The 12,047-nt window shown below is 52.4% G+C and overlaps 1 protein-coding gene across 1 annotated transcript; it reads right to left on the bottom strand.

The window, feature by feature from the left end:
* Window positions 1–3,248: 3,248 nt before the first annotated feature.
* On the bottom strand, window positions 3,249–10,060 carry LOC307065993 (leukocyte-associated immunoglobulin-like receptor 1; the record flags this gene model as incomplete). Its single annotated transcript, XM_079723033.1, is given in 10 exon segments — window positions 3,249–3,395; window positions 3,944–3,996; window positions 4,201–4,238; window positions 4,347–4,364; window positions 4,460–4,570; window positions 5,291–5,297; window positions 5,300–5,359; window positions 7,323–7,619; window positions 9,555–9,590; window positions 10,027–10,060. Coding segments are annotated over 10 exon segments (801 nt in total).
* Between the last annotated feature and the right edge of the window lie 1,987 nt (window positions 10,061–12,047).

Raw genomic sequence — 12,047 nt, 5'->3', positions numbered from 1 at the left:
GCGGGTGTGGACTCTGGATTGACTGGTTTGTATTTGATAAATGCACCCCAAGAAGAGGATTCTTGCTCAGGAGCTGGGGCAGGGTGGGGGGGCAGTGAGGGAGGAGGCGGGAGGACAATGCAAGTGACTCAGGCATATTATCGGGTCATCTAGGAAAAGGTGTGTCCAGTGTCAACCTTAAAACTAAATGTTATTTTACTGGCAAAATGAGTTTATTTAGGAATGGCAGAGGAATTGCGATTCAGGACATTCAAACTATGGCAAACCACAGTCAAGTCCAGAGAACAAGGAAGAGGAATGTTACTTTATAGAGAAAAAGGAGGAAGCTGGAAGGGGCTGCTTTGACTGAAAGTCCCTTGGAGAAAACCAAAGGTCAGGGTGGTGGTGGTTTCTCATTGGCTGGGCTGTTGCTGTTTCTCCTTGGCTAGGTTGTGACTGTTTCTCATTGGCTGGGCTGAGGCTGTTTACTCATTGGCTGGCCTGAAGTTGTTTTCTCATTGGCTGAGTTGTTGCTGTTTCTCATTAGCTGAGCTGGTGTTGTTTCTCATTGGCTAGGTTGTGACTATTTCTCATTGGTTAGCCTGTTGCTGTTTTCATTGGCTGGGCTATTGCTGGGCAAGGAGAAAATTATCCTTCTGAAAATCAAGCTTCTTCCTGCCCAGGAATGTAAAGTAAGCTGCAGCAGAGGGTAGGAGTGAGAGAGCTCCCCTTTAGGGCTTCCCAGCTCCGTTTTAAATTAGGTTTCCCTTTATTAATTTTCACACTAGCATATGCATGTATGACACATGTTAAAGCATCAACTTTGGAGAAACCTGAAATATGACCAATCCAAGGGGTACAGCAGGCTCTATTCTATAGGGTCATCCTGGGAACCAGGTGCCACACTCAGCGTGTGGTTCCAGGGTCACCCAGGGCATCCATATCCATCAGCAGAAGGGAAGAGCCGTGAGGATCCTGTGTGGGAGGTTCACGGGCCAGGCCTGGAAGAAGCTGCGTCCATCCAGCTCACATGCTACTGTGAACTTCATCCCAGGACACAGATAACTGCAGGGAGGCTGGGGAGATCATCTTGCTGAGAGCCCAGGAAGGGAGGCCACGGTGCTGGTGAGCAGCCACAGTCCTGTTACACAGGGACCACCTGTCACTTTGAGCACTGGGCGGGGGCAGGGGGGGTTAACAGGTTGTGGGGCGCGTTTCCAGTCTCCACTGCTTCCTCCCCGACCTCCTCTTACGTAGAGGTTCTAGGGACACAAGAAATAGACTCTCAGACACTGATCATTTCACAAGCTAGTGGAAGAAGGAAACATTCCTGCAAGGAGGTACTTAGAATTCAGAGTGAGACATTCAATCCCAGAGGAGCCCACAAGCGGAGGTGGTGCTGAGGACCAACACTCACTCAGGTAGACAGAATAACAGACCCAAAGATGTCCACATCTGACTCCCTGGAGCCAACTGCTGTGTTACCTTAGGTGCAAAAAGGGTATTTGCAGGTGTGATTGAGTTAAGGATCTTGAGGGGGCGGTGAAAATGAGCTTGGATGTTCCAGGTGGACCCAATGTAATCACCAGGGTCCTTGTAAGAGGGAGGAGGCCGGTCAGAGAGAGGGAAGGAAGTGTGACCACAGAAGCAGGAGTCCTAGTCAGAGGGAGGATTTGAAGAGGCTACAGTTCTCATTATTATCTTTTATTTTTTTATTTTTTTGTGGTATGTGGGCCTCTCACTGTTGTGGCCTCTCCCATTGCGGAGCACAGGCTCCGGACGCGCAGGCTCAGCGGCCATGGCTCACGGGCCCAGCCACTCCGCAGTATGTGGGATCTTCCCGGACTGGGGCACGAACCCATGTCCCCTGCATTAGCAGGCGAACTGTCAACCACTGTGCCACCAGGGAAACCCTACAGTTCTCGTTGAAGGCAGAGAAAGGGGCCCCGAGCCAAGGAATGCAGACGGCCCCCTTTAGACGCTGCTAAAGGTAAAGGAATGGATTCTGCCCTGGAGCCTTCAGAAGGAACGCAGCTCTGCTGACCCCTGATTTTAGCCCAGTTTAACTGATGCTAGCCTTCTGAGCTCCTGAACTGTAGGATAATAAGTTGTGTTGTTTGGTGCCACTATGTGAGTGGTTCGTTAACAGCAGCAACTGCAAGCTTTTGGGGATGAACAGCCTCCAATCCCAAACCTGAAGGGCATTAGCCAGGTGAGGGGGTGAAGGTCAGATCAAGGACAGTGTCCTGCAGCTGATGGGTCCTCTTGTGTTTGGAGAACGCATGGCGTCCGGTGGGGATGAACTGGAGTAGGGGTGGGAAACGGGGACCTGCATGTTCCTCTGGGGGCACCGCCCGAGGGACCCTCCCCCTGCAGTCGTGGTCTCATCAACCCCCTCAGCCAGTCCACACGTGTCCGTGCGTGTGGGTGTGTGCATAAGTATATGCGTTTGTACAGTGCATGTGTGCATTCGTGGGTGTGCACATGGCGGGGGGATGGGAGCTGTATCAGGTGGGGCAGGCCTGTGCCTTCACCCAGACAGAAGTCCCCTCAGACATCTCCCTCTCATCCCTGAGACACACACTTGAATCAGAAAACACAGATGCCCTTTTTGTCGTTTCCCTCACTAAGTTTTGAGTGACTGTGGAGGCAGAGACTGGGACCTAGAACCCGTGTACCCCAGCGCCACACACAGGGCTGATGCATTTGGGCCTGTGAGGACATTTATTGATGAACAAGGCAAAGCATGATCCAGAAAACAGGGTATCAGCAATAAGCTGCATAAGTATAGCCCAGATTCAAGATCAACTACTGAACTCTAGGAAGGTTTGTACAGTCAGCTGAGAAAACAAAACAGATCTCTGGGGGCAGTGGAGGATTCACAAGACATATCTGGAATCAGCTGGGCGACTGTAGGACCATAGCTGGGTCTCTGGAAACAGCCAAGAGACTGCAGCTGGGTCTCTGGAAACGGCCAAGCACTATAGCTGGTTCTCTGGAAACAGCCAAGGGACCACAGCTGGGTCTGTGAAACAAGTGCTAACACATTCTCTCCAAGGAGCTAGTTGATTGTGGGAGGGGCCGCATGGTGAATGTATCTCCTAGAAGTTGATTGGGGGTCTCAGGACTCCAGCTCTTGCCTGCAGGAGAATTGACTGGATGACTTCAGGAAGGGACGATTCCACAGGGAAACCCTCCAAATGTCCACTGCAGGCTTTTGCAAGAGTGTCCTCCTGTGTCTTTAGTGCAGAGGCCAGGTGGGCCTGGGGTCAGTTTCTGGCAAGGGCTGCATACGTGCTGGACTTGGCTGTGGGCTCTGTGGACAGTGGGGGCACAGCTCTGGCCACCCTCTGTGTGAGGGCCGGGTGGTCCAGCTGGGCATATATCACCTCCTGGGGGCCTCCTGCAGCAGGGGCCTGAGGAGAGAGACTCAGGGTGAGTATGGGTGGCTGAGGTGAGGGAGGGGCTGTGGGAGGGGAAGACTTTGGTCGCCAGACTCCAGGTGCCCCTGCACATCCCACCTCCTGAATCGTCCCTGTGCAGTCCCCTCCCCAGAGAAGCAGGGCTGGTCTGTGTGACCAATAGAACACGGCAGAGTGAGGGCCACCTGCATGGGGGAGGCCACAGAAGACGTCGTGCCTTCTGTTCCTCCCTCTGTGGGGTCCCTCCCTCTGGGGGAGGCTGGCCGCCATGGGGAAGCCCGTGGGGTGGGGAAATGGGGCCCCTGCGCACAGCCAGGGGACTGAGCCATCGTGGAAGTGGATCTTCCAGCCTCAGTTGAGCCTCAGATGAATGCAGCCCTGGTTGGTATCTTGACAGCAACATCAGGACAGGCCATGAGCCACCACCACCCAGCTGATCCGATTCCTAATTCCTGGCCCAGGAAACTGAGCTGATTTTGTTAAGCTGCTAAATTTGGGGGACTTTGGTACCCAGCAGGAGGTGACTAATGCAAGCACTTAACTGAGGTGTCCACTTCCACATTCTTCTCAGGAAGTCTGTCGACGGTGGCCAGATCTGGCAGGGAGAGGACAAGGGGTCGGTTCTCTGGGGGTGGACCTTAGGAGGCAAATACGCCTGACCTCATAGCTTCATATTTGGTCTCCCACCCCACCTGGAACATCCTAGAATGCTCCCAGGCGCCCCCTACCACATTGCTTCCTGATGGCACTGAATCCTCACCTCCCCCCTCCCAGACCTGTCCCCCATCCTTGTCTTTACCTGGTGTCCCATCTGGGACGTCCACAGGTGGGCTGAGCCTGAGGAGAAAGGACATGTGAGCCCTCGGGGCTGCCTGGGGGCAGGGGACTGGGGGCCTGGGGGTCATTCCCAGGAGCCTCACCTCTCCTGGGGCTTCTGCTCCTCACCTTCGCTTCTGGGGGGCCCTGAGGACAGTCGGGTGTGAATTGAGAAGAGAAGCCTTCTTCCCAACACCCCAGACAGCCTGCCCGGGTCACCCCACCCTGTCCCTGAGACCTACCCCGTTTTCTCTCGTGCTGACGATGGAGGAGGAAGAGGCCCAGGAGGAGGAGACAAAGGAGAAAGGCCACAGGGACCCCAATGAGAATAGAAACATGCTCTGTTGGCGGGCCTGTGGGAGGTGGGAGAACGGAATCCGATGACCAGCAGCATGCATTTATCGAGCACCTGCAGCATACCCACCACGCGCTGGGTGCTTGTCGTGTTCCCACTTACATACAGATCTCTCATGCCCAATAGTCCTGCGACGTGGGACTCATTATCCCCGCTTTCCAACACCGGGTCTGAGCGCTGAGGTCCTCTGTCCACAGGGCACTGGTCAAGCTGGAGTCTGAGCAGCGCCAAAGCCCCTTCTTTCCCCCTTTCCCCGAGGAGCCCGCGCCGGGGTGGTGCCTCTGCGTCCCCCTTGCCCGTCAGGACGCTTCGTGTCCTGCGGACGCGTCTGTGTCCCCGAGGAGTGAGGAGGGTCTGGGTCAGAGGCCTGACCTGGACAGAGAAGCCTCTGAGTCCCCCATCCCCACCCCCAAGGGGTCTCCTCCCCGGACCCCGACCTGCTCCCTCTAGAACAGCCCCATGGACCTTTCTGTGCGGATGGTTACCACCACGGTAGTCACGCGGGGCAATTTTCATTGAAATTTAGTTTAACTAAAGTTAAAAGATCGCCAGCTGCACTAGCCACTGCGCTACCCCTGGCTAATGACACCCTCCCGGGATGACGCAGATACACAGCATCTCCTTCCCGCAGGAGGCTGTGTGGGACAGCCGCGCTTTGTGCACCTTTACAGAGACGGAAACCCGGTAGGAACGAGAGCGGGACCCTCTGCCTGCTCACCTCCTCTGGGTTCCCACCCCAAGCACAAGAATCCGCATCTCTGATCTCTTCTGCTTTTCGCAGCAATCCCTGATGGGGCGGAACTGCTCTTCTGTGAGTGAAGGAGCCAAGACCCGATGTCCTCGAGCTGCCTGAAGCCCAGCCTTTAGCAGGTGAGAGGATGCAGCACCAGCCACGAGCTGCACTCCACGCATGCGCCTTTGGTCCGTCACCTCCTTTACATCTCCTAAGTGCTGCGCTCAGCGTGGCTCATTTTACAGGTGGTCCAGCTGAGGTCTTGGGGGCTGGTACACCCACAAGGTCGGAGCCCTTCATCCCCTCTTCTGGTCAGCGCCCCCTCCCTCCCACTGCTCCAGAGGTTGAGTCCTCAACATCCTTTAAAGTAGAAAATTGCATTTCTTGGAGCATCCTTTCCTCCACACTGTGTCCTTGGTCCAGGATCCACGACCCCATCCTGCGTTTTAACACCATTGCTGCCTGAGCTTCCCCTGATGACATTTACTACGGTTTAGAATAGCATATATGTTATACACGTACAAATAATATATAGCAATATGTTTACATCTATAACGTATATTACATATTATATAAATATGCTTAATGCTTAAATAATAAATATAAATATATTTTAAATTATGTGTTTTTAACTTACATATGTATAATTTAATTTATATGAATAATTTAAATTATACATAATTATGCTATACATAAAAACTATATCAATTCTACATATTTAATATATATTATGGTACACATTTTAATATTTACATATACAAATTATAGTAATACATAATACATGATAACATAATATATAACACACATTACTCATGTAACAATATAGTAATGTATATTATATTGTATTACTTATATATTTAATAGTGTAACTATGTTCTAATTTACTTAAATTATAGATCTGAAATTTTATATTGTAAGTTATATGTTTATATTTTTATATGCCCATATGTACTTATATACATCCCTATTATTATTTTTATTTTTTATTATTATTTTTTTTTTGCGGTACGCGGGCCTCTCACTGTTGTGGCCTCTCCCATTGCGAAGCACAGGGTCCGGACACGCAGGCTCAGCGGCCACGGCTCACAGGCCCAGCCGCTCCGCGGCACGTGGGATCCTCCCAGACCGGGGCACGAACCCGCGTCCCCTGCATCGGCAGGCGGACTCTCAACCACTGCCCCACCAGGGAAGCCCCATCCCTATTATTCATTCTATTGAATTCTCCCGCTAAAGTTTGGGAGGCCAGGGACCTTTCTTCTCATTCACCATGTGCATCAGTCCCACGGCAGGAGGGTGTCTGGTGCACAGGAGGTGATAAGAAAATATTTCCTCTGTATTAATAAGATTAGCATTTCTCCAGGTTGTCCCATTTGGCAGCATATTTAAGCAGGTGTCCTGTGTAAGTGAAGTCCTGTGTCCCCAAAGCAGCACGGCGGGGTCGGTGCCCCAGGAGGGTGTGAAGGGGGTCAAAGTGTCCCCAGTGGGCACTGACTCCAGGACATCCTGGGGGCTGACTGCACACAGGGACAGGGATGGCCTCATCCCAGAGGTCCCCCAAAGCACCATCCAGCCCTGGTCAGGGGTCTAGGACCATGTGACGTGCCCGATGGAGGGTGGGCCACACCACAGGGGACACATGGCCTAGGGGCCCCACAGATTCTCACCCAGTAGAAAGGACAGTCAACACCATCCTGAGGGAAAAGACACAGGTTCCCTTGAAGGGGTCTGTCCCCACCCCGTCTCTGGAAGCGCTCTCCCCGCCAGCCCAGCAGGGACAGCTCTGTGCCCACCCTGATGCTGGGGCTGAGTGCCCAGGTCACCGTGGTGTCCAGGTGAGACGAGGCTCCAGGGACCTGAGCCAGGTGTGAAGGCAGAGAGATGTGTGTGCAGAGGGAAGAGGGAGCCAGAGGGCTTGGGGGTCGGGAGGCGGCAGGGGAGCCTGTGGACGGAGGACACAGCTGGGGACAGGGTCCAGGGACCTGGGGCAAACCTGAGGGCAGAGCAGAGACCTCCTCACCTGTCACCACCGGCTCCAGGGCATCCCTGGGCTCAGACCAGTCACTACCTGTGCGATAGAGGCACTGGTAATGCTGGGCAGTGTCTCCACTCACAGCGGTGATGGTGAATCTGGCCTCTGTCTCGTGTGGACCAATTTGAGACACAGTATTCTCATCCTTGAAGTCACTCCTATTTTCCTTCCTCTCCAGACGGAATTCCTCAGCCCCAGCAGGGCCCCTGCACACAATGGTCACAGGCCACCCCTGGGGGCTTACAGAGTCTGGCTCAGCCCTGGTGGAGCGTCTGGGCAGGGTCCCTAGGATGGATAAGAGCAGAATCTCAGCATCCATTACGTGAAAATCATCACATCACATAATTCACTCATTTTTGTTGCTCAGTTCAGTACTTTTTTTTTTTTGAAACTTGCAAAGTTGTGCAACCATCACCACAATACAATTTTTTTTTTTTGGCTGCACTGCATGTGGGATCTTAGTTCCCCAACCAGGGATCAAACCCACACCGCCTGCATTGGAAGCGTTCAGTCTTGACCACTGGACCACCAGGGAAGTCCCACAATCCAATTTTAGAACATTTCCATCAGCCTCCCCCAAAAGACCCCCTCATGCCCATTCTATGAGCCTCTAAATTCTCGTTACTGCGGAGTTATTTTCCCCACTTGACTTAAGGACCCTGAGACTTGGTCACATCTTGCTCAGCGTGACATGGGAGGTATCAGAACAGACTGGGGGCCCCCAGTCATGTCTGCTGCAGGGGGCGGCTCCCTCCCTGCCCACGGCCACTCTAGGGGGACAGAGAGAGCTGGGAAGGTGGCACAGGATGGGAATGACCGGGTCATTCCTGGGACAAGGGGGAAAGCAGGAGTCTGGAGTCGGTAGGAATGGTCTGGGCTGGGTCTGAAGGGCCGCTGCCAGTCCCAGGTGGGATCATGTGGGGTGAGGGGCGTCGTCTACAGCGCGGCGGCGGAAGTGTGTGTGTGTGTGTGCGCGTGCGTGCGTGTGTGCGTGTGTGTGTGTGTGGTGGGGGGGAGCTGGAGCACAGCTCTGATCCCACCTTCCCCAGCAGGTGAGGATCCCTGTGTTCAGTGTAAGTTTCCTGTGCAGAAATCATCCCTGGGTTTCTCTGTATTTTTACCTTCGTCTCAGCTTATTTCCATTTCCCTGTTCCTGAGGCTCTGGAAACCCCAAATGTCTGAACTAGGCTGGGGGCAGGGGGAAGAGCGGGTGTGTAGCCCTGAAACAGGAAGCTGGCCTCACATTCAGCAAAATCCCCCATAGAGGCAGGGGGCTGGCAGAGGTCACTCACTCATTCACTCTTTCTTCCTTTTGACCATATCTTAGTTCTCTTCTATCTGTTTACTGATGCCTCCATGTACCACTGGTTCCACAAATATGAGAAACACCCAGGATGCCTGCCCTCTTGGGGCTGAAAGTCTAGAGAGAGGATAGCCATTGACAAATAATTGTGCAAATCCACGGGTACAAACGGTGATACGTGCCCTCAGGGTGAGTGTGGGAATCTCGGGGGGCAGACGGGACGCAGAGCTGCCGTCCTCTGGGAGGTCCGAGGGAAGAGGTATCTGAGCCGAGATCTGAGGTCAGGGATGAATTACCCAGGCCGAGGGACAGGGGACACCCTGTGAGGAGTGTCCGGAGCTGAGTGGGAAGATGGCATTTAGAAAGGGAAAGAAAACCAAGGTAACTGAGATAAGTGAGCCAGACAGCATGGGGACAGACAGATCCAGACCAAAGAGAGATGCGTGGGTCTCAGTCTGTCTGAAGGTAAACTGTGAGAGGACTCGAAGGAAGATTATGGTTTTCCTGAAGGTAAATTATATACTATATATATATTTAAAGTTTTTAAGTAAAACTTTTACATGATCATTTAAAACAACATCACTGTGTGATATAGTCTGTACGGGAGGAGGGAGACGGTGGGATTGAGGATGATTCTCAGAGTCTGCCCTTGGCGAGGTCATATTCTCTGCCCAGGGGCTGCTGAGGGAGATCTGGGCTTGTGTGGGGAGAGCTTGTGGGTTCAGCCTGGTCCTTATGATCTGAATTGTCCCTGTGGGGCCATCAAGAACAGAGGTGGAGAACGCGGGAGAGACCTGAGCGAGGGTTATACATTGGGGGTTGTTTGCAATTCGAGGTGTATGTCAGGGCCCCCAGGATCAGCTCCACTCTCACCTACATCTGCCTGCGGGGTACAGAGGGGACTGGGGAGAAGACACCCGCCTGTGTGTGGATCGTGTGACCCAGACAGAGCGCTGGAAGAGAAGTTCTAGTGAGAAAGACGCCCACTGTACGCTTTCCTCATGGGGCTGCAGTCAAGGGGGTGCCTTGAGGAGCCAGCGGGGTAGGGGGGGGGCATCATCCCATACTTTCCCGACATCCCCGTCAACATTGCATCTGAGTACGAGCCCTCTCGTTGCTCTGAAATAGTCTCAAGACAAAACCCCCAACCCCTCTTCCAAGCAGGTGTTCCTCCCCGCCCCCCAGCCCTTCTCAGTCTGAACTCAACCCCATACCCAGGCACCATTTCCAGCACTGAACCTTCCGTGGTAAGACTTAGGTCTTGGCCAGAGCTGAGGGGGACCACTTTGCCCCGCTAGGGCCCCAGCGTCTTCTGGGCTGGAGTCGGGACGGAGCTGGGAAGCAGAGCCCCTCTGCCCCTGGATTCCTACCCCTCCATTGAGGACTCACCCAGGCCCAGGAGGGTGGTGGGACGGAGGGACATGGCCCAGCCCCTGCCCCCGGCACCGTCCTGGGGTTTGTGAGTGAAGGACACGAGAGAAGAGGATGTGGCGGCTCGGGGCCCTTCCTGGGGTTTCTGCATCAACGGCCTCACACAAAGGGGAAGAGCTCTCTCTCCCCTCCCATCCATACTCCCCACTAACAAGACAGAGGGGGGGCCTGGCTTCCAAAAGATCTTTGTTCCCCCTGTGCACTGATGAGGCTGAACTCATCTCTGGATGCACCCCTTGAGGTGGGAGCCTCCTTCTCAATCTGTGGGGCAAGCAGAACACGGATTTGTGCGGCAAACTGACTTGACTGTTGGTCCCAGCTCCACACGACAACCATCTGTTCTTGCGCAAAGAGTTACAGCACTTTATGCCAACACTTCCTTGTGTTTAAAATGGGAAGCCCCAAATCCCCCTCCTAGTATTTAATATTACAATATATACTACATTCCCAGCAAGGTATTGAGCTCATTAAAACTATCTCACTAACGTGGGTTCTCTGCCTGTCTTCCCGAAGTGGCCTGGGAACCAGGGAAGGGGAGGGTGGTCCATCAGCACGTGCAAAATCCTCAAGGGATTGGGTGATCAGGAGACAGACCTTGGGAGCTGGCCCTGGGCCTGGGATCAGGTGGGGCACCCAGCTGGGTGCCGAAATAAAGAGCAGGACCAGGGATGGGGAGGGCGTGTGTGCACACGGAGGCCAGGAGGACAGGAGCCCCATCATGGAATCTCACGTCCACTGCCCCTGAGGCCAGGGAAGAGCTGCTTCTCCCAGGGATAGCTGTGCCGGACATTGATGGTGGTCCACACAGCAGCCGATGCTCACTTTTTCCTTATTAACAGAAACCTACTTCTGTTTGAGTGGCTATGTTCCAACCCTGGGGCTGAGGGATAGGGGGAGTGCAGAGGATAAAATATGGGTTAAGGCAATCCATCAGTCCCGTTTGCAGTGATTGGTCCAGAGGGGGCACATGACCATGTATGGCCAATGATACTTAAAGCAGGATATATCAGGGTTTCTGGGAATCATATTTCTCTCTTAATAACAGAGGGTCTTGTAAGACTTTTGCCTCCTTTTCTCCTGTCCGTGGGCAGCTATATCATGATGATGTGATATCTGGAGCTGCAGCAGCCATCTTGCAACCATGAGGCAACAAGCTTGACTACAATAGCAGAAATACTGAACAAACTGAGGGGAAAGAATACAAGATCCAGGGTTCATAGAAGGTCCCCAAATGCTGAACCAGCCCTGGGACTGCCTATCCCTGGAATTCTTAATAAGTAAACAATAAATATACTAGATTTTCTGTCAAATTTTCAGACTAAATCTGTGGACCACACTCCATTTTAAAATAATAATTATTTTTAAAACTAACATTGCTTAATAGACTATTTTAAAGGTCTTCTTAAATGCCTCAAAGAAATGAACACTAAGTGAAGGCTATGTAGTCAAAAATTAAAGGAAGACAAGATTCCCCAGAGTCAAGTTGAATGCTGAACCTCTCACCTTGACAGTGATGCATTAAGTTTTATTTTCATGGCCTTGCAGATGGTAGAGGCTAAAGGATAAAGTCCAGGGGTCACCCTCGTTGACTAAAACCAGCCAGCCCTATGTATCTGTGTCTTTCTGGTCTCTCTCTCTCTCTCTCATCTTCATTAGTGGCTTTTATCAGGTTTATTGAGGGATAATTTGCAGACAACCAACTGCATCCATTAAATATGTGCAATTCAATGATCTCTGGTAGTTGTGAAACCACCATCATAGTCAAGATTTCCATCACCACCAAGATTCCATGTTCCCTTTGTGAAAATAAGCAAAGTAACCTCATTTAAAATGGAGTCGGGAAGCCCTGAAAGGGGAACCCTCAGGCATGTAACACTTGGTGCAGCCTGCACTCCCAGTAGGGAGATGGAAGACGAGAATTATTTAGACAAGGGAGGACATTAATTACATGGGAATTTCATCCTCTACTTTAAGAAAAA

This window comes from Hyperoodon ampullatus (assembly GCF_949752795.1).
Source record: "Hyperoodon ampullatus genome assembly, chromosome: 18".
In the NCBI taxonomy this organism is placed as follows: Eukaryota; Metazoa; Chordata; class Mammalia; order Artiodactyla; family Ziphiidae; genus Hyperoodon; species Hyperoodon ampullatus.
Note: the sequence above shows the minus strand (reverse complement) of the source record. Positions and strands in the feature narration are given on the sequence as shown.